The 23,659-nt window shown below is 42.4% G+C and overlaps 1 protein-coding gene across 8 annotated transcripts in view; it reads right to left on the bottom strand.

The window, feature by feature from the left end:
* The window catches only part of TAFA2 (TAFA chemokine like family member 2), a 259,077-nt gene that overhangs the window by 65,767 nt on the left and 169,651 nt on the right, over positions 1 to 23,659 (bottom strand). For all 8 annotated transcript variants that reach the window (XR_008307946.1, XR_008307947.1, XR_008307943.1 and 5 more), the window contains one exon: positions 12,329 to 12,435. Coding sequence is in view for 2 of the 8 variants with exons in the window: in XM_053252906.1 (XP_053108881.1) it covers positions 12,329 to 12,435 (107 nt within the window). In the remaining 6 variants the exon portion in view is untranslated. The remainder of the gene's footprint in view (positions 1 to 12,328; positions 12,436 to 23,659) is intronic.

The raw sequence follows: 23,659 nt of genomic DNA on the forward strand, positions 1-23,659 counted from the left end.
AGCTGATATGCATGTATGTCATTTTAACTGAAAAGCCAGCAGGAAGCTACTTTGACTCTTATTTGTATAGTACATCGGTCTTCACTATCAACTGACCAGTCCAAAATTCCTGGTAGGCCTTATGGGACTCCAGGCTAATGAACAGATATAGGTTCTGCCCTTGCTAACACTGCTGATTTCTACAAACTTCAAATTAATTGAAATAAAATTAGGAATGGAACAAAAGTTTCCTCTGAGTCATTCTGAAAATGGCCAGGGTTAGCTGGAGAAATGTCATAAAGATGGAAAGTAGGAAGCCTGGGTGCCAGACATTACAAAGCATAAAGTTGCTTCTACATTTCTAATGAATGACTACTGAGGAAAATAAGGCATCTGGAAAAGGGAGACTTTTGAATGCTTAATTGCATTATTCACCCCAGAACATCTGCCAGGTATAATAAGAGCAAAGATAACAGAATCTGGGAGAATATATAAGATGAAATCAGCAGGGCACCATAGTAACACTGTGATGTAGACTATACAGTAGAGCTGTGTACATATTTGAAATGACAGATGTTTGAATACCCTTGATTTGGATTCAGATGGGTTTGGATGGAATGAAACAGCAACCATTCAAATATACATTATAAAAGGTGCCTGTTTTTCAATACCAATACAATGAATTCAGAGCTAAATGCTGCTGGTTCAAACTTGGTACACGGCTTACCATGACAATGTGCCATCAGGTAGAGTCTCTGGCCAAAGGCAGGAGCAGAATTCTAAAGCCTTATTCCAGTCCTTGTAGTAGCTTTATTTCAGAACATGCTAAATCCATGGCTAGTGGTTTACCTGCTAGCTTTCTGGTTAATTCTTTCCCCTGTATAACTGCAGTTTCTGCCACACCTCCATCCCTTTAGAAACAACTCTTAGGCTAGTTGCTTCTCTTTCTATATCTTCAGCCTGACTGCAACAAGCCTGAAAAGAAATGCAGCAGAAATATGGTTGACAGTTGATCCTAAAATAGTTGATCCTAAAATTGTGCCGGGAAGCTGCACAAAACTGGTCTCCTGTACAGTTACTGGAAGTGTCTAGTACTCCACACTGCTTACTCAGTGCACACGGAAAGGAGTGTACACAGATGATAGAGGCAACACAAATGTAGAGTAGCGTCCTCTGCCTCTAGGCAGGATCTTCCTCCCCACTCCAATCAGACTGCAAACAAATGCTATGCATGGAAATGTATAACAGTCCCCTTGCTAGACATACAGAGGAGCAACTCTGTATTCTTCTTGGGAACAGAAATAATCAGGCAACATTCTATTTCTGAAATAGTAGAGGGCTTGGTAGGATCTGAGCTACTTTGCCATACCCTGGGGGAGAGAGAAAGCCATACTGGACTGGCACAGAGCCAACTCAGCACCTTCAGAAATGGCACAGAAATCGCAATAATGCCACTACCTCCTATCCATTTTTGCTACAATTCTAAGTCAAGAGGTCAGTCTTAATTCATTATGCTATCCTATTTTTTCTCTCTGTGCACCACAGCACTCTATCTTTTCTCTCTCTGAACAATAGGCCTATACATTTGACTCTGTTACCCCAGTCTTTTTCTTTCTGCACCTCCTAGCATTCTCTACTTTCTTTTCCTGCACCATCACAGGTATACATCATGTTGCCTTTTGGCCCTTCTTTTCTATCTGCACCTCATAGGTCACTCTTAGTTCTCCCCTCTAGACTATAACACCATAAATGAGACAATGTTCCAAACCGCTATCTCAAAGTTTCTTTTCGGTTAATGCATACGTTTATTATGTCAACAACCAGTTCCCATTAGTTCAGGATATTGGGATAGGTGCCAACTATACAAATATATATGCTGGAGTGATAGGATTGGAAAAATAGTTCTTACTTCTGCATTATGAAATATCCATGCACTTGCTTAATCTACAGGAAAACAATCAGTTGAGTAAGCATGATATCAGCTTCTTAAATCCAAGCATTTAAAAAAGTCTGTGTGCCAGCCAAGATCAAGATAAAGGTTAATCCTCCAAAATGGAAAAAACAACAACTAAAGAAATTAAAATTGCCGCTCGGTATATATGCTTGAGTGATCCATCCATTCTTGCAATATAGCATTTTAAACAAATGAAAACACAGGAAAATAGTCTAAAATCTCATCCAGCTTTCAAAAATCCTGAAATACGCATAACCTAAAGATGTAATTATGCAGCAACTATATCCTTGTGTAGCATGCTAAGCACATGGGTGGGAGCATTTATATGAGCTACAACTGAGTTAGGAGTTTAGAGGCAATAGCAGCAACCACACCATGGAGGTAGTTTAAAAGTGTCTTTTTCACAGTGTTGTACACATGGAAAAGTGATCTGATGTTTGTCTGTGCAATGTACAGTTTGACAAGCAGCTCCAGCATGCAGGGTTATATATGATGATGCACAGTAACAACGCTCAGGTTCCCAGAACTTCCCCCATTGCATGTAAAAGGTTCAGCATGAATCAAAGGACACAGCACTGTAAGGAGGACCAAAAAGAGCAGAGATATTGTCTGAGTGGAGTCTTTTTCACAGAGGGTTTAGTTTGCAGCGAAAGTTCCATGAATGATACTAATGATTAAGGTTAGCTCAAGCCTTGCTTCTGCATCCTATCTCATGTAATGTCTATTGCTTCTCAGCCTTTTGGCTAAAATCAAGTGTAGTGTATAATGTCTATGGACTATCTCAGTGGCCTGGTTCAGGCAGCAAGATTGGCTATAAGTTGAATTAGATAATAAAACCAACACCCAGGTATTGTGTGACCCAACACAAGAATCATTGTATTAAAGACACAGTTCATACTATTTCTGCTTACTGTTCTTTTTTAACTTACATAAGAAAAGGACCTCTAGTAAGTATGAATGAGCATTTTCTTTCAATCCCCATGTAGAGAAAAACATTTTTATGACAGCTCTGTCCTATCATGCTGTATTGCAGCTATTTACAGTCGCATTAACTTCCATCAAGTCAACAACAGGGCCAGCATTTCAGTAAATAGCTATAACGCCAGTTCTCAGCTTATTTGCAAATAAGTCCTGGCAATGCATTGTAATTATGTGGTTAAAGTGGTAAGATGGTATGCAATTTTAATTACTCTTAAGCAGTGGTAGAAGCCTAGCACAGTTGTGAAGCTGGCAAGTATTGATTAAGTCCAACAGTGTTTATATAGGAAGAACGCAAATAGGACAAACGGCATTTTCATACTGCTGAAATGGGTCTTTAACAGCCACAACAAGAGGTTGCGTTGTGACTAATGTGGTTCCCTTAACCATGTTGCAAGTTATCCCTTAACCATGTTGCAAGTTAATAAGAGGCTCTACATAGCGGATTACTGTGGATTTGCTGTTGGCCATTGCCTTGGCATTCATTTTGAGCTCCTCAAGCCTGCAAGTTCTACCCATAGTTCTTGGCTGTGGTAGGTCTAAATGTGGAGACTGCAAGAACAGTCTGTTCCTAGTCTTTGCTCTAAGCTGACAGCAGCCATATATTTTCATCTGCTCTTGCTGACTTTCAGTCATGTTACTATGGACTGAGCCAGTCACATGAGTGCAGGCAACATAATATTGAACTCAGCACAGACCAGCTTTAACACTCAGCCACAAGTCAAGGTTTTCAAGTAGCACACATAAAAAGAGTTTTCTCTAAAGGCTCCAATGCAGTGGTGGACAGCATTTTTGGAATGTATGCTAAGTCAATTCCAAGGCATGAGAGTGTGCCACTGGATTCCACATTGCAATATGTGTACATTGCAACCCTCAGCCCCATGCCTTTGTGTTGCTTCAGTCTAATGAGGTGCTGCGAATCAGGCAGGAGCACAGCATAGAAGAAGCAGACTGGAGAGGATGGATTCTATCACTTCCAAGCTCACAGACCCCCTGTTCCTGGGATTGCAAACTTCAAATGGCCTGCAACTGTGGCATGAACTGTATTTTTACATGCAGATCATGAAGCTCTTCCTTTTGCAGAGGAAAGTGGTGAGGGAAGCTTCACCTGCTCTATTTCTGCATGGCAAGTCAATTTTAAAAAAACAGGTAAACTTAAGAGTGCCATAAAGTTCCACTGCCCATGCCATTTGTTGCACCTGTGCCATAGGTTGGCCACTCATAGGATGGTTAGAGTGTTGAACAAGGACTGGGAAGTCCTGGGTTTAAATCCACATTCTGCGATGAAATCCACTGGGTAGTATTAGGCCAGTTGCTAGCCTAACCTACCCCACAGCATTATTGTTAAGATAAAATGGTGCGGGAGAAGAGAAATTTATATGCCAGTTTGAACTTTGTAAAGGAAGAGTGGGATAGAAATGCACAAATAATGGTTTAATAGGTACATTTTTTACTTAGCAATAGCACTTACGTTTATATACCGCTCTATAGCCGAAGCTCTCTAAGCAGTTTACAATGATTAGCATATTGCCCCCAACATTCTGGGTACTCATTTTACCGACCTCGGAAGGATGGAAGGCTGAGTCAACCTTGAGCCCCTGGTCAGGATCGAACTTGTAACCTTCTGGTTACAGGGCGGCAGTTTTACCACTGCGCCACCAGTGCAGTGGTAAAACAGCACTGGTACTTTTCACTTTTATGTACTGATCTAGAAGATAAATAACTAGAAGCCCAACAGAACATCCAAGTCCTTACCACCCACCCACCCCGTTCCATATTTTCCGGGTGGTGAGGGACCTCTTGAAATTTGGCCCTGGGCAAGATGTATTAGAACCCTTTGTAGTACGTGATTATGTATTTGTACAGCACTTTGAGGGTAAGGTTGCTCGCATTCACCATGAGTTGGACTCTATGGTTGATGCAGTGTCATTGGGAGAGGTAACCAGAGTACCACCTGGTCCAGTTTGCTGGAAGAGTTTCAATGATTAGTGCCTGAGCAAGAGGACAAGGTGTTCAGTTGAGTTCAGCCAGCCACATGCATGCTTGACACTTGCCCTTCATGGTTTATTAAATCTAGTAGGGGGCAAATTTTCAGCTGGGTCCAGCAGGTTCTAAGTGTCACAATGAGAGGGAGAGGTCCCAGGAAGCTATTATTCAACCACTCCTAAAGAAACCTAGTCTGAACCCAGATAACGTAAACAACTTTAGGCCTGTGGCCAATATTCCCTCTGTGGGCAAGCTTGCATGTAGTGGTTGACAAGCTCCAGACACTCTTGGAGGAAACTGATTATCTAGATCCATTTCAATCAGGCTTCATTACTGGCTTTGTAACAGAAACTGCTTTGGTTGCCCTGTGGGGTGACATGTGCAAAGAGAAAAACAGGAAAGTACAATCCTGTTAATTCTCTTGGACCTCTCAGCAGCTTTTGATAGATACCATTAGCCAGGGAATCCATGGCTGGCCAGGTTGGGTGTGGGAGGCACTGATTGGAGGTGGTCCTGCTCATACCTTGAGGCCTGTTTCCAAAAGGTGGTGCTGGGGGATTAGTGCTCAACCCCTTGGCAGTTATTCTATGGGGTTCCACAGGGTTCCATTCTTTCCCCTATGCTGTTTAACATCTACATGGAACCATTGGGAGAGGTCATCCAGAGATCTGGCCTGAGGTATCATCAGTATGCAGATTACATTAAATTGTATCCCTCTTTTTCATCAGATGCAGATGAGGCGGTGACTGTCCTGAATCAGTATTTTTGGTGACTGTCCTGAATCAGTATTTTCCTTCTAACATATTTCCCTGGGCTAAAGAACATCAACAAATGGCTACACACCAGGGCCAGCTGGACATAAAAAAGTGTCTCTATCTTGAGACTGATCAGACAAAGAGCCATGGCCGAGTTCATGATTGGCTCCTCCCTGAAGAGAGAGAAGAATTTGGAGAGCAGTGCCAGAATTTGTTTATCAAAGAAGAGACACTGCGTAGATGCAATTATTTTGACTTGGAGAGCTGGCCAAAAAGGTATAAAAAGTTGCAGACAGCCATTCATGGTGGAAGGGTAGGCATGGAAGAGGCACCATGAAGCCCATCCCTGTATTTTCCAAGCCAATCACCCTCCCACCAGAGAAGCCAGCGGAGATCTCGTTCCAGCATACCTGGAAACTGGTATATATTGCCTAGAGCAGGGATTCTCAACGTTGGGTCCCCAGTTGTTATTGGACTTCAACTCCCATATTCCCAACAAAAGGCCGCTGGGGCTGGGGATTATGGGAGTTGAAGTCCAATAACATCTAGGGCCCAATGTTGAGAATCCCTGGCCTAGAGCCATACCTAGAGCCAATCCCTGGCCTAGACCCAGCCACTTCTGACTAACACATCTCCCCACCCCCCGCTACCTCTTTTCCTCTCGGGTCCTGGATCTTTGCTCTTACCTATCTTGAGCTCCAGCAAAGCCCCTGCTGCAGCCATTATTTGCCAGGTGGCAGGAAACGGCATCTGTCTCACCCTCCCTTCCTTCCGGTCCATCCTCCTCCCCACTTCCTAAGCTGTTTTAATGGACATTCTTCTTGTCGGTCTTCCTCCCATCTTGAGAACTGTACTTTAGCTCTTTTTCTCTCTGCCAGCACAGCTTCTAGGATTGTTTGGGAACAGATAGCAAAAGGCCTTCAGCTACTTGCTCCTAATGAAATGAAACTGTTTAAAACTATTCAGCATTTAGTAGAAGGATTAGAAAGAAATGCTTTTTCTGTTAAGAATAAAGAATGCCTGGCATTTATTAGTGGTATGAGTTAACTGTCATAGAAATTATTAGACCAAATTAAAGGGGAAACACTGATCACCAGGTTGGGGAATTGTTTTGTAGCTTGTTGCTACAGCAAGATAAGGCGCTCTTGCACCCAGAAGATGAATTCCTCAGCTGGCTAATAACACAACTGTCTGTTTCTTGGTGAGGCCAAAACTCTTTCCTAGTTAGCAGCTCTGCATTTTGAGAAAAGGAAAAATGATTTTAGGAATGCTTTTAGCTGTTACTGAACACTGCACTACAATCATAGAAAAATTAAATGGATAACTACTTGCCTATATGCCTAAACAGAGCCAGTGTGGTGTAGTGGTTAGAGTGCTGGACTAGGACCGGGGAGACCCGAATTCAAATCCCCATTCAGCCATGATACTTGCTGGGTGACTCTGGGCCAGTCACTTCTCTCTCAGCCTAACCTACTTCACAGGGTTGTTGTGAAAGAGAAACTCAAGTATGTAGTACACCGCTCTGGGCTCCTTGGAGGAAGAATGTAAAATAAATAAAATAAACAAACATCTACACTTGTAATCATTAGCTTTAATAAAGCCCATTTAAACTCACAGTTGTGAGTGTGCATGTGTGTCATCTTTCCTTTTCCAGAATTACCCATGAATTTCAGAAACGAACATTGAGACAGCTTGGAGAAGCCGCTGCCAGTCTGTGAAGAGAATACTGAGCTTAATAGACCAATGGTCTGACTCAGTATATGGCAGCTTCCTATGTTCCTATGTCACCTTATCTGGATAGAGATAGCTTGGCCAAAGTTACTCATGCTCTGCTAACCTCTCACTTAGATTAATGCAATTGTACCTGAGGCTACCTTTGAAAATGTTCAGAAACTCTAGAGATTAAATTTCCTTTTGTACCAGAAATCTTTCTTTTAAGTATGACAAAACCTTATATTCCTTCTAAACGTAATGAGTTGTCTTTATATATGATTACTGCAGCCAGGACTTTATATGCTCATAATTGGCGGGTTTCTGAAGTCCCCTCTTTAAATGATTGGTTTTTGAAATTATGGGATTACTAGTATTTTTAAGCCATGATAACGGGCGCTAGCTTTCTATCCCGTCTTTTCTGTCTCTCTCTCTCTTTCTGTCTCTTCCCCCCACCCTTGTCCCCTCTCTCTTTTTGTTTTTTGTTTTGTTGTTGTTCTCTGTTTTTGTTCTTCCTTATTTTGCTTTTACTTTTTTTGGGGGGGGGTGGATGAATAACGGCCAAAATGGCCCATGAGAAGGTGGCCGCCCCCGCCTATCGCCCTCCCGCGCAACCAGCTGCCGGAGCCCACCTTACCCGCTCCAGCCCGAAGGAGAAGAGAGGAACTCGGAAACAGAGCTATTCTCTGTGTTAAGCTGCTGCCTATACTGTCGCAATGGACGCAATAGGCGTCCTTTGCGTCCATAGCGGCAGTTTGAGCAGTGACTTAGCACAGAGAGGAGCTCTGCTCGTGAGCTCCTCTCTTTTCCCTCGGGCTGGAGCGGGTAAGGTGGTCTTCAACAGCTGGGAGGGCGATAGGCGGGGGCGGCAACCTTCTCATGGGCCATTTTGGCCCTTAATCTTTTTTGGGGGGGAGCGGGGAAGGTGATTTTGGGCAGCTGGGAGGGCGGGTGAGCAGGCGGCGGTGGCGGCTGTGAGCGGGCGGGAGCCTCGTTGGCGGCTTCGCCGCCACCTCGCCCAGCTTCATTTTGGGCAGCTGGGAGGGCGGGTGAGCAGGCGGCGGCGGCGGCTGTGAGCGGGCGGGGGCCTCGTTGGCGGCTTCGCCGCCACCTCGCCCAGCTTCCCTGTCCCCCGTCTCGGTCTTCCCCCGCCGCCATTGCCCTCGCCTTTTTCAGGGCGGCCGCTTCTGGTTGCCTCGGCCTCCTCTCGCCGTGCCGCAGCTCATGGCCGAGGTGGCGGCTCCGCCGCCGCCTCGGCCACTTTCCCCCGCCGCCACACACCGGCTAATGGCCACCCGTGGCTGTGGGACACTGGTGTCTGAGGTCCTGTGTCCCTTGGGCTCTTCTGGGCCTGTGCTTCGCACAGGCCCAGAACAGCCCAGGGAGGCAGGGACGCAGATCCCCAACGTTCCAAAGCCATGGCCACTCACTTAGCCTTTTATTATATAGGATGCCTCAGTTTCTAAAGTTTCAGTTTATAGGAATGAAGTCTCAACTGAGTCATTTATGTCAACTTGGGATCCCTTCATAAACTTTAATATTTGACAGGGACATCATTTGTTCCTGTTGTCTGGATTTGATTTGTGAAGCTTTATGTACACAGCTTTATGAAACTAAGTATTGATCAGATGTAATCAAATGTTGATAATTGCTGCAAAATTTTCTTAGAACTGTTAATATATTCAGAATGTTTTCTTTCTAGTACTTGCTTAAAGAAATATCATGACACTGTTTTTCTTTACTTTTGCTTATGTTTCAATAAATTGAAAAAAAATGTTAAAAAAAGAAAGAAAATGTCCAGAAACTGCAGTTGGTACCAAATAGGGCTGCAAGATTATTAACTGGGACTGGTTTTTTTTAAATCATATTATGGCAGTGCTTCGTCAGCTGGAATGGCTCCCAATCTGTTTCTGGCCCCAATTCAAAGTGCTGGTTTTAACCGCTAAAGCCCTAAATGGCTTGGGACTGGGGTTACATGAGAGAGCACCTTGCCCCATATGTCCTGACTCAGACCTTAAGGTCTTCTTTGGAGGCCCTGCTTTGACTGCCCATGCCAAACGAGTTGAGGTGGGTAGCTACTAGGAAGAGGGCCATTTCGGTAGTTTTACCCCATTTATTGAACAGCCTCCCAAATGAGATTCACCTCGCATTATTACTTTGTTCTTTTAGATGCCAGGTAAAGACCTTTCTGTTCACTCAGACATTTTAAATTTGATTTTTAAAAAGGATTTAAAATATTAAATTGTTTTGTACTGTATTTTATATTTTGGTGTGTTGTGATTTCATGTGTTTTTACTTGATGTTTTAATGTTGTTTTGTGAGCCACTCAGAGAACAATTTGTTTTGGGGCAGCTGACAAATAAAGTTGTTATTGCTATTATTATCACAAACAGTCCTCCCAAATCAGGGCAGCTTCATAAATACTGTTAGGGTTTTTTAGAAAATCTCCACTGCATATATCATACACCTAAATGGCCTTTTTGGATTCAGATCAAGGTGACAATGAAAGAGTCTAAAATCAGCTGCATTTTTGAAACTACTAGAAAATAGCTGAAGCAGGTCAAGATTGTTCTTGTGATTATATTCTAGATCTGAACTTTTAAAAAATCGCTTGGGTTACATTACATATCAGGGCTACAAATATACATTAGGCAGGAATACATTTATTTGCAAAATATCTGCAAATAAGCTTGCATCTGAAACATTTCAACCTTTTGTATATATTTAAAGTGGCATCTTCCCAGAATTCTTATATTGATTGTCTAGATGTGAAAGTTGGGCTTTGGAGAAGCAATATAGAAAAAGTATTTACGCTTTTGAAGTTTGGTGCTGGAGAAGGCTTTTGAGGATACCACAGACAGCCAGGAAAACAAACAAATGGTTCATAGAACAAATCAATCCAGAATTTTCACTCGAGGCACAAGGCTCAAACTATCATACTTCGTACATGTTATTTGAAAACCCAACTCCCTTGAGAAGTCCATCATGATGGGGAAGACTGAAGGAAAGAGGACGACCACCAGCAAGATGGATGGACTCAATTACGACAGCAATGAATGCACCACTGAGAGACCTTAAAGGCCATGTTGAAGACAGGTCATCCTGGAGACAATCTATCTATGTGGTATGACACCACTGCCTATGAGTCGACACCAACTTGACAGAACTTAATCAATCAATCAATATTTGACAATTCATTGGTAACATAAAACATTTAAATTCTAGAAAAACAATTATTTATTTATCTATCTATCTATCTGTCTGTCTGTCTGTCTGTCTGTTTGATTGATTGATTGATTTCATTTCTATACCTCCCAAAAATGGCTCTGGGTGGTTTACACAGAAAAATAATAAACAGATAAGATGGATCCCTGTCCCCAAAGGGCTCACAATCTAAAAAGTAACATAATATAGACAGCAGCAACAGGGTACTGTGCTGGGGGTGGATAGGGCCAGCTACTCTCCCCCTGCTCAATAAAGAGAATCACCACATAAAAAAGGTGCTTCTTTGCCAAGTTAGACAAGATAAGGAGATCTGGACATCTCTCTTAAAAAAAAAAAAAAAGCAGTCATGTTAGTTGCACTCCCACCCCTCACCACTGCTAACAGAGATGCACGATCAGAGTAATTGTGCTGGGGTTCACTCTATGTTTTATTTAATGGGGCAAATAGGAGGTTTGGGGCTCAGCATGGTGTAGTGGTTAGAGTGCTGGACTAGGACCGGGGAGACCCGAGTTCATATCCCCATTCAGCCATGATACTAGCTGGGTGACTCTGGGCCAGTCACTTCTCTCTCAGCCTAACCTACTTCACAGGGTTGTTGTGAGGAGAAACACTCTGGGCTCCTTGGAGGAAGAGCGGGATATAAATGTAATGTAATAATATTTTGAGTAGGGAAATGGAGTGAGGATTTTTTTAAAAAGCAAAGACAAAAACAAAAAACCAAAAACCTACCAAAAAAACCCCCACCTTGCTCAATCACCATAGTTCTGATACCACCTCTCTGCCCTTTTCTGCACCTTTTCCAGCTGCTTTTAAGCAGAAAACAAAGAGATTTTGGGATCTCTTGTGTCTCACCTGGTTTGGCCTTTATTCATGCAAATTTTCTGCCTCTTCATGCCCCTTTATTTGCATTAATGGTAATTAAGCCACAGTGACATGAGCAATCACATTTTCAAAGCTAGAATCTAAGAATGTACAGACACCACAGAATGAAGAATAAACTTCAAAACTATATTGGACAGCAAAAAATAGACCTCAAGGTGTTTTTTATTAGGTAAAACCAGAGTGCTGCCTCCTATTAATTCTAAATCAAAGCATACTTTTCCCTGGAGTGGGGTTGCTGGTCCTAAAAGTTTAAGGGCAGGGTGGGAGGAGAGTGAGAAAAAAAATCCCAGAAATGGAAAATACTTATTTCTGCAGACAGCACGAGAGAAAGGTCTCTTAGATCTTGGTGAGAAAATGGTCAAAACTATTCAGTGCACACACACACATTCCTTGCAAAATTAATCAGCATAGATAATTGGAATGCTGCAGTACACATGTTCCTGAAGATTTTTTACGAGGCTCATTTTCATGAACTCATCTATAGCACTTCCACATGCTGTTTGATGAATCTTTTTTTTATGAGAAGCAACTTTATTATACACTTACTCAATGTCTCAAGTTTACCATCTTCAGATAACAAAACAGAAAATATGGTGATTTTAAAAGTCATTAAACAACATGGGCATAAAATCCCTTCGGGAAGAATCCATAGGAAGTTGAAGAAACATTACCTATAGAAAATTTCCCTCAGCACTGATTTCTATACTGACCAACCAGAAGCCAATTATAAAAAAGAAAAACCCTGCCAAAGATTTTTTATTTAAAAAATAGTGTTTAGAAGTAGACAACCCTGTCTTAAGGAGCCTGCTGATGAATGCCATATCAGTATGATACAGTGCAACACAGTGCAATTTCTTACCTTTGTGATGGTTTGCCCCAGATGCTATTTTCCCCCACAATGTTACAACAAATATTATTATTAGCAGTTTTCCTTTTGTTGCTTTCTGTAAGTATCTTTTATTCATCCTAGGGGAAAAAAAAATACAGAAAATGAAGAATGTTCTGGAAAATTAATATTCATTATGATTAGTTCTTTGTAAAAGTAGTTACAATGCAGTACTAAGATAGCTGGCAGACATTCCTGGATTAGCCACACTACATGGGCAGATGTACAGCAGGATGTTAGCCCATTTACCCTAGGAGGCAGTCTGATCAAATGTATCTAAGTTGCTGAGCCTTATCTTTTAGCTATTAGGGAAATGATTGGCTGTACATTTTGGGGGCTGTGTAGAAAATAATTCCTAAAGAGGAAAGGGAATTATTTCCCCCTTGATGCTACCAAGGCAGTAATCCAAACAATACATTGGTAACTTGGTAACTGTGCAAACATGATAGCAGAGGGGACCCTCACATCAGGGAAAAAGCTCATTAATACCTTTTTAATTCCCAGTTGCATTATTCTAACAGAAATCAATGGAATGGGGAAACTGACAGTTCGCTTCTATTGTGCGGGGGTGGGGGAGGTTGCGGGAATGGCCTGTATTACTCATCACCATACCATAGGATCATCCCTGGATGCCTTGCAGCTTTTATTATGGCTTCAGAATGGGAAAGAGAAGCTTTAACCTCAGCCTCCATCTGAGCTCTGGAAGCACTTTGCTGGAAGTGTTAATGGGTGTCCTTACCTTCAGTGTTCCTCACCTCTGACTCATCATCAGCCTCAACTTTAAATAATCCTCAACACTTCCACTTCCAACACTTCATGGGGCAGGGTTTGCATGGCTCATCTTCCTGTGAGACAAGAGGGCCAGATATCCTGCTGCTTCATTGCCAGAGACGACACCAGTAGGTGGTGATACCACTCTTATCACCACCCTCATGCCAACCTAGCCAATGACACAGCTGATCTCTCTGACCTGCCCCCTCTAAGGCCCAGAATACTTCATGGTGAGCTGAGCATAGCCACTTGGGGCAGGCAAACCAGCTGACACATAGGCACTAATAGGTGCTTGAAAACAGCAACTTCAAAATAGCCATGTATCTACTGCAGTAGTGGTGGTGGCACTGTTGGGATCTAGTATAAGTTTTTCTGCACTACAGCTAAATCAGTTTGACCAGAGATTATAATGGGGTGGGAAAGATGTATTCATAACCAACAATAACTCTACAGTACTGTCTCCGAAATGCTACCACCTACACAGCCTTTACATTTAATATCACCCAAATGCGTCTTGTTCCTGTGCTCAAAAAAGCCCATCCTAGCTTGCAAATGCCTGCCACCACATGTACTCCAAGGGCATGTCCAGATCATTCTAGATTGCATGGATGACTATGTTGTTTCACTGTATCTGATTTATTTATTTATTTATTTATTTATTTATTTATTTATTTATTTATTATTTTTACATTTAGCAATAGCAATAGCACTTACATTTACATACCGCTCTATAGCCGGAGCTCTCTAAGCAGTTTACAATGATTTTTTAGCATATTGCCCCCAACATTCTGGGTACTCATTTTACCGACCTCGGAAGGATGGAAGGCTGAGTCAACCTTGAGCCCCTGGTCAGGATCGAACTTGTAACCTTCTGGTTACAGGACGGCAGTTTTACCACTGCACCATTTATATCCCACTCTTCCTGTATGTAGTACAAACAGGCAGGAGATGTATGCACCCAGCTAATTCACAAGGCTCTTAAAGAAAACCATGGGCTTTGAAGACCACATTGATGGTTTCCTGTATTGATCATGCAAAGGTTTTTCCTCCAGGACACAATTGTCAGCTATATGCTACAGTATTAAATGGCAAGCACTGTTGAAATTCTCCTAGGCCATTAAGAGAACAACCCTGATATAGGGATGCAGAGAGGTTTGGAGTGCTCCTGGATGTCACTTTACTCTTAGATTCTAAATAGCAGCCCACTGTGCCTATTTCTGGAGAAAGCATACCTGGCCAAGATCACATATGCCTTAGCTACATTCTGATGAAAGCATACCTGGCCAAGATCACATATGCCTTAGCTACATTAGGATTGGACTGTTGCAGTCCACTCTATATAGGGCTACCCTTTAAAATTGTGAAATTTATTTAGAAATCTCAGCTGGTTCAGAATGAACGTGCTAAAATTCTGGCTGAAGCTAATTTTTTTTCAGTATTGTTGGGGTCCTGCAGTAATTCCCAATCAGGCCTGACCATGGCAACAAGAGGCAGCAGCTCCCTAAGAATTGCAGCAGAGCCTGGAGCTTGGCGCACCAAGCCAAAAAAGCACTCAGTGAGCCAGAAGATAGGTCAGAAGGGACGAACAGACTGAGGTCTTGCAAAAGCTTGGGATTCATGAGAAGGAATCCCAGACTCTTGTGAGACGTGTCAGGGTTAGGGAGAGGTAAATAGCTGGCCAGTGATGAGGCTGCCACAGAGGCTGTGGTAGATGTTGGAGTCCTGAGAGATTTCTAAGACAGCACAGAGAGAATATCAAGGGCACCCCCCACACACACAAAACAACAACAACAACAACACACATACAGAGCAAGGGGGTGGGAATTTAGGTGAGATCTCTAAGACAGTACAGAGATAATGGCAGGGGCATCCCCCTCACCAAAAGGAAACCAGAGCAAGAGGATGGAAATTTAGGTGAGATCTCAAGACCGTGATATAAGCTCCCCTCAATTGATCCACTAAACTTTGAGACTCCTCTTGCGCGCATCTGAGTTAGTTCCAGCTTTCTTTTTCCTCTTAAGGGTACACATTCTCATTGTTTATCTTCACCCTCTCCCAGTCAGTCGGAAAACGCTGGCAACATTCAACTAACATCTTCCTTAGCTTCTTTTCTTCCACCCGGCATTAATAGTTGGTTGTTTTTTAATCTAAACTACTTTTATTACTTTTACTCTCTCTGTGTGTATGTTGTTTAAAACTTTACAGTTTAAACAAATAAGGACCTGGCAATTAAGTTATCTTTGAGACCCCTTTGCAAGCTATCTGTTCCTATTGTTGGTCTTACTACTCCCTCCCGTGCTGCTTAACATAATAGATAACCCAATCAACACCATGGTGCCAGGAAGACCTTGCTTAAACGCCTCGAGCGATGCGTAGATGAGAATGGGCAGCAGCAGGCAATGAGGAGAGTCAGCAGAGAGCACCAAATAGAGAGCAGAAAGAAGGGGCAGATGTTCAAGCCAGGCGTGTGGGGCCCGTAGCAAATGCTACATTTGCTACTATGTTAATCCGGCCCTGAAGCCAGACATGGAGCTCATCACAAATATCTCTCTCTCTCTCTCTCTCTCTCTCTCTCTCTCTCACACACACACACACACACGGAGGGAGGGAGGGAGGGAGGGAGCTGAGCTGCCACTGTCCATTTCTTGCCACAACACCATTTCAAAAACAGACCAAACCAAAACCACAACACAAGGCAGGCAGGCAACCAGGTTCTGCCTTTGTCAATCTGACAACCAGCAAAACCAGATAGTTATAGCAGCAATAGGTTCCTTGATTCCTTCTCCCTCTCCTTATGTAAGTGCTCTCTCTGCCTCCCAGTCCTTTTGAATATACATTTTGAAATTCCCTCCAAAAGTGTTGCCGCTCCCTCCGCCCTCCCCACAGCCAATAAGGGTACAGTTGTCTACTTTACAAAGCAGGGTCCACCCTGGTTTGCATATGAATGGGAGATATGTGTCAGCACAGTAAGATGATGATGATGGTGACGAAAACAAATATTTATAGGCTGCTTTTCAACAAAAGTTCCAAAAGCGGTTTACATATATTATAAACAAATAAATAAAATGTCTCTCTATCCCCAAAGGGCTCACAGTCTAAAAAGAAACATGAGAGACACCAGCAACAGCTACTGGAGTGATGCTGTGCTGGGGATGGATAGGGCCAGTTGCTCTCCCCCTGCTAAATAAAGAGAATCACCACTTTAAAAAGGTGCCTCTTTGCTCAGTTAGCAGGGTATCAAACCTTGCTAATATCTTAGCAAGATATTCCCCTCATGGGATGAGACTGCTCTGGGAAGAGCATCTGCATGCTTGCATTCAGAAAGCTGTAAATTCTGTCCCTGGCATCTCCAAGATTGGGCTGAGAGACATTCCTGCCTGCAACCTTCAGTCGCGCTAGTCTATGTAGACAATACTCAGCTAGATGGGCCAATGGTTTGATTCGGTATAAGACAGCTTCATATGTCCCTATGATAACAAGCCAACCAAGAAGCAAGGAGATCTCAAGCCAATTGGAAGCCAGTGCCAGAAAACCAATCAGCAAGGGGGGAAAGCCCACCCAAATGGCTGCTCAAATAGCATGAATTTGCACCGAACTGGGGCTGATTTAATTTGACCTCAAATCAGCCACTTCATTTAAGGGGTGATTCAATTCACGGTCGAATCCAGGAATTGTCCCCAATTCAGTGCAAATCGATTTGTGCATGTATTGAATTGCACATCCCTAGTGGCAAGTGTACCATCAGCTCCAAGAATTTATTTTTCAAATGCCCATCAAGTTCAATCTTTTGGCTGGAGTTATTTAAGCATCTTCCAATGAGAAGAAAAAAAAACTAAACTGTATCTGTAGGGGGGTGCAATTCAATTTGCCATCAAATCGAATTGAGTAAAACCCATAGGAGCCTATGGGGGCTTAGGTAAAAAAAAACCCTAATCGCCCACTTGCCCATTTCATTTGTGGTCTGGGTGTTAGGCAGCACCCATCATGCCATATCACTCAACCCACTTTGGTGTCTCTAGGACCTACCCATGGGAAACAATGGACAAAACAAGCAGAGTGCACCAATTCTGCAATCCTGGCTTAAAAAACAATGTAGAACAGAAGCACACACAGTTCCTCCCAATACAGAACGACACAATTTGCCAAACACACAGTCCAAAGATGGCGAAAAAAATAATAGCTGACCCAGAATCCACTGCCAGCCACAGGGCCTGCACTGCAGTAACATCATTGGCACAAGTTGCTCTCTCACACACTACTTGCAACAGCTGCCACAGCACAGCAGCCAGCAACCATAGCCATAAGCTCAACTACAGCAACGTCTTTCCTCAGCCACATTTTGACTGCGGCTAACAACAAATAAAATAAATTTATTTGTTAGTATAATTTGTTGTTTACACAGTCAGACAGGTGTTATTGAATGATTTGTTTTATCCAGACATCGAGTCCTTCCCAAGGACCTGAGCTGGCTGAATTTTATTATCAATATTGTTGTTGTTATTATTATAATAGATATCATCAAAAAGTATAGGCTGTTCCCAGTAAAGTTGTTTTTTGTAGTTGGCTGATGGCGATTTCTGTGGCCCCTATTATCATTATCATCATCATTATTATTAGCTGAGTGAGTACACCTTCAATGCAGAATGCAGACTGCAGAGCTCAGTAGACCAGAGCAAGAGAGGAAGGAGAAGAGCTGGTCTTGTGGTAGCAGGAATGAATTGTCCCCTTAGCTAAGCAGGATCCACCCTGGTTGCATATGAATGGGAGACTTGATGTGTGAGCACTTGAAGATATTCCCCTTAGGGGATGGAGCTGCCCTGGGAAGAGCAGAAGGTTCCAAGTTCCCTCCCTGGCATCTCGAAGAAAGGCTGAGAGATAGTCCTGCCTGCAACCTTGGAGAAGCCGCTGCCAGTCTGTATAGACAATACTGAGCTAGATGGACCTATGGTCTGACTCAGTATGTGGCAGTTTCCTATGTTCCTAGAGCAGTGAGTGAAGCACAAGTCAGTATCGAGGCCAGACATGGAGCTCATCAGATCAATTTGGGTGATTCCAATGCCATTTGGAAGGCAGTTTTCCTGGAAAAATGGGTCTCAGATGGTGCTTTTTTCCAGAGAGAGCTGGTGTACCTTTTGGGATTGAAGGGTACACCAGTCCTCTACTCATGACTTTGCATTTCAGCCCGCTTTGGAGGACAGGACTACCCGGGTAGACCTGTCCTTCTGAGGCAGGCTGACGTGCCAACGCCAGAATTGGCCCCTGCTAACTTGGCAAAGAGGCACCTTTTAATGTGGTGCTTCTTTTTATTTAGCAGGGGGAGAGTAACTGGCCCTATCCACCCCCAGTGACTGTTGCTGGTGTCTATTTTATGTTTATTTTTAGATTGTGAGCCCTTTGGGGACAGGGATCCATCTTATTTATTTATTTATGTAAACTGCCCTGAGCCATTTCTGGAAGGGCGGTTTAGAAATAAAATTAAATAAAAATAAAATAAATAATAGAAGGCTGATCTACCCACTGATCCTAATTGGTAGACCAGCTCTCCCCGGAACAAAGAGCCATTTTGAGGCCTGTTTCCCCAGCAGAATATGTCTCAAATGGCACGGGAATCAACCAAATCTATTCAGGTGATTTGTGGCTGATTCATTAAGGCAGCAAGCCAGCCAGCTGCTTTTGACAAATCAGTTCGAGGGGTCTGCATTCAATTTGACCTCAACTCAAATCACAGATTTGGATTCATGCACACCCCTAGTGTAGAGACTGAGAATGCATAAGGCTATCTGGTCTACAGAATGAGGAAAGCTTTGTATCAGCAATATTGCTCTGCACCTAATTATTTGAAAAGCCAGTTCTGGTAGGAAAAAAGCAGTCCTGAACAAACAGAAAAGTATGAACATAAAACCATACAAAATATGAATTAGGCATATCTACCTAATACTCTGATAATCTTTTATCTGGTACTTTTTAGAAATCCTCATTAGCTTATGCACATTGTAGCTGTTCTTTCTCTCTCCCCCACTCTGCCCCCCCCTTTAGGATGTTCTAACATCTACCAGTATAGTTATCACATTCCGACAATGCCCTCAGAAGTAATGCAGAGACATTAAGCAACATATATTTAAACATAGAGACTAGAGGAAAGGTGTGTAGTTAAGGCTGTTTTTGGTCCAGATCGGTTAGGCAGTTCACAAGTTAGCCCACGTTCATCTCAATTTTTCTTGCATCCGCCATCTTGAATTGGAGTGGATGACATCATCACAAACTACACTGCTGAGGTGTCCCTATGTGACCCTACAACTGTATCAAATTTGGTCCAAATTGGTTCTCACTTGTTCCTCAAATGTTCTCGTGTACCCCATGGTGAATTGGGGTAGATGGCATCATTACAAACTATGCCCTTGAGCCATCGCTATGTGTCCCTCCCTACACCTCTAGGAAATTTGATTCAAATTGGTTAGGCAGTTCACAAGTTAGCCCAATTGCACCTCAAATGTTCATGTGAACACCATCTTGAATTAGGGTGGATGACATCATTACAAACTATGCCACTGAGGTGTCCCTATGTATCCCTACAACTGTACCTGATTTGCTTCATATTGGTCCAGACAGTGTGTAGTTGATGCATGGGTGGGCACATACACGGACAGATATACGCAAGGAATGGCGGGTGATCTCATGAGCCTACTGGAAAGTAGGTTTTTTAAAAGGCTGACATCCAGACGAAGGAAGCACTTGTGCAGTGAACAAAATTGCACTAGTGTAAACATGTAGCTGTACGAAGTCACAGAGATGCAGAAAACTGCACTTTTGCACAAAGGTTATCTGCAAAATATATGAGGCATGCCACAAGTTGTGCACCTTGTTGCTCACATGCAAAAATGACTGCACGATTGTAACACTAGTGTTACAGACTTAGCACATGCTTCAGACTTAGCACAGCTGGCTAGTGCAACAGCCTTGCACTAGCACAAGTTTGCACAAGAACTTTGTAAATCTGGATGTCAGCGAGTATGTTTAAAACTAAACGCCTTTGGGAAATATTTATTCTTTCCAACATAATATAATATTTTATTCACACAACTTTTAGAACTACTGAGAATGGTATTCTTTCTAAGCCTGTAATGATTCATCAACCGTGCACTAAGATTAACATCAGCCTTTCCTGACACAATTGATTGCAATTTTCACCTTCATTAGTTTTCAAACAGGGTACTTACTAACAAAAAGAAATACAGAAAACGAAGTAAGAATAAATAAGAGATATCTTGTTCTCCCTAAAAACTGCAATGCAAAACGATTAAAGGAAACAGCCAAATGTAACTGTGGATACAGTGGTGGTTTAAGTGGTGAACCCCCCCTCCCCCGCTGAACCTTCTGTGATATGTTTGCTGGCTGCATCAGGTCCCACTGTTGAAGAGGCAAGCTGCTCTTCATTTTAAAAGTGGCTTGTAGCTTGGCAACTGCTTCAAAGTAAGCTCCATTTGCACATCTGTCTATAGTTTCTCTGGACTGTTACATATACATTATTATAAGTTTCTCATTTCTGCGGGTTCTGGAAACTGGCATCTTTCTATGGCCTGCTTCACTGCAAAACCACCAAGCAGAACTGTATGTACATGCACTACTAATAAATTATATTCACAATAAAATTGTATATAATTTCAACCAACAGCAACATGAAAACCTTAAAAAATGCAAGTTGTTGCCCAAGCTGAAAAACCATCCAAAAAGTTAAATGGGCTTTTATTTCCTGTTTTACTTTTTCTGAATGTAGGTCCCAGTTTAGACAGAGAGAGGACACCCTTTGACCACTTTGCCAGACCTTAATCTTTTATTAAGGTTTACATATAAATACAACATAAAGGACTATACAGACTCTTAAATAATCTGCAACACTTGCCCCCCCCCTTTTTAAGCCTTTCTACAATAACAGTTTAGTATTCTGCTGAGACAATTTATACTCCTGGTCATGTAATCTTCACTTGTGGGGGGGAAGGTGTCATTCTGGGCACTTCCAGAAGGGTGTTTACTGTAGGAGGGTCACACGTTCACTCACTCTTTATGGGGTGTTACCAGAACATCATCATTGATTGTTGTCCACCTGTATTTCCCCATAAATACATAATAATAATGCATAATAATGTCACACATAATAATGCAGAGAATCAGTTTGGGGTTTTTTTTAGAACAGCACAACAGTAAGATGACAACATGTTTGCACTGTTGTTAACACTACTGTTTCAAAAGGTACATGGCGAGATACAACAGACCGCATGTAAAGGATTAAAGTGGGAGGGAAAGTCTGTTGTGCCTGAAAACTTTCAGTATCTTTCAGTATCAGTATCAGTGTTGTGTGCAATGTACATTCTCTGTATGACTGCAGGTGGAAAAGCAACAAGCCCATCTGGAAGTGCCCTCTCTTCAGTGAGGCTATTCTCACAACCGCAGGAAAGTGGGCTAAGGAACCCCAGCCCGCTTTCCTGAGGTCATGTGCTACAACAGGAGCTGCATGGCTCCTGGCAGAAAACCTCACTAAGTGAGGTTTAAATGAGGGTAGAGGAGCAAGTGCCCCATTTTCCTGATCGTGAGATGCTGTGGCACAGCTCCTCACTGTGGTGACTTACAAGAAGACCTCAACCAGGAGGCTACAAGCCTCCCAGCCTCGGGGGTCACCCAAGAAAGCCCTGTGCACTCGTAATGGGCGTTCTGGGACTTCCGGGGGCTGGGCGGCCCCCAATCCCCGCTGCCTCTACCGACTCCATGACAGAGCTGGTGATCGTGTGGGTGGCTGATCCACCCGCCCAGGGTGAGCTCCCTGCTCATCTGCAGGGAGAACCCGGTTAGGCTCTACACAGACTGTGTGTAGAGCCTCAGTCTCTTTCAATAGCTATCCCTGAATCCACATTCATCTTATCTCAAAAGCTTGGATATAGGAAGAGCTTCCTTGTCATTAAAGCTTCACTTCACCCTAAAATCCAGATTAAATTTTAAAAAGCCACAAGACCCATGGAAATACTGATAAGAGTATGAAAGCTCATGTGATGAACTTTGTTAGCATTTTGCTGGGATGCAGTGGAGGATTACCATGGTTCAGAAACCCAAACCTTATCATAAACTCAAGCTAAGGAGTTTTGCTACACTGACTCACTCTAGGCTAACCTAAATTTTACAATAAATGAGGAGCCTGGCCCTATGCTTTGTATTTTCTTAAACTGAATAGCAGCTAGGGTGGTAATCAGGATCGGAACTATGGTGGTGATGTTTAACCCATTTCTGAAGTTCCACCATCTCAAAGATTACACACCCAAAGCTATTGGACCTGGGGGAGGAACATCTCATTGGGATCTTTTAAGAATCTTATCTCTATCTTTTAGCTTTTATAGCCAACCTTAGAGGATTTTAAAATGTGAGTATTCTAGTCTATAACAGCTTCATCTGCTTCAGACCTTCTTCATAGGCTTCTTTCAATCCCACTATACTGTTTTATTCATACAAATTCAAAAAGTATACATTGAATCAGAGCACTGGTCCATCTGGCCCAGTAGGGTTTACTGAATGGTAAAGGTTTTTCAGTGTCTCATGTAGAAGTCTACAAAAGAAAAGAAAACCCTGTTTGGATTCAGCAACATGTAAGAGCATCAAAAAGAGAACCCAAACATAATATATGAATATTTTAATATAATAGTGATAAATCTGTATGGTTTAAAAACATTGTTCATCTATACAAAAGATTATAGAACTGAATCAATAAAAATATAACTATAAATCTCAGTAAAACCAGTATAAAATGGTCATTGAGGTACTCTCCATAGTAAATCCAATTGCTCATATTCAAAATTGCCAATTAAATGGGAGAAGTGTGCATAAATGTTCCCAGTATTGTGCTTTAGTTGGAAGATGAAGCATCATATCATGATCTTGCCAGCATCTGATCTCTCCTGTAATGTTGCCAGATACATTTTGACTGTATCAAGTCTTCTTCAGTGGTAATTGTATACTACTGTTACTCTCCACACAACCTAAGGTTTGGACTTCTGTTAGCTTCTCTTACCAGTCTTACCAAGGCTGGCTACTTAAGACACATTTTTCAAACAAGATGCCAGTGAGTAAAACCTAGAACTCTTCTTTATGCAAAATGCTATTCTCCTCACCATAATTTCTGTACCTAAAGATGGATATTAACTGGGGTTACCAGGTTCGACTTTGAGAGGAGTCCTGCACCTTTTAAGAGTTGTATAACATGGGATTTAATTATTTAGTATGGGTAGATGAAATCCATCTTAACTTAGCCAAGGTTAAGGTGGAAAAGTCCTAAAGTTTTGGAGAAGTTTTAGGGACAAGCAAACTTATTCTTATTTTGACATCAGTAGAATACAAAGTTTACTCTCAGATTCTGTATGGTGACAAAATATGGGGACAACATTGGTCATCTAAGCTGGAATTGTTCCAGAATAAAAATTTTAAAACTGTACTAGGCATTCCTAGGGGTAACCTATCTGTATTACTGTATTATTTTTTAAATAAATCTGGCTT

This window comes from Hemicordylus capensis, chromosome 5 (genome assembly GCF_027244095.1).
Source record: "Hemicordylus capensis ecotype Gifberg chromosome 5, rHemCap1.1.pri, whole genome shotgun sequence".
NCBI lineage: Eukaryota > Metazoa > Chordata > Lepidosauria > Squamata > Cordylidae > Hemicordylus > Hemicordylus capensis.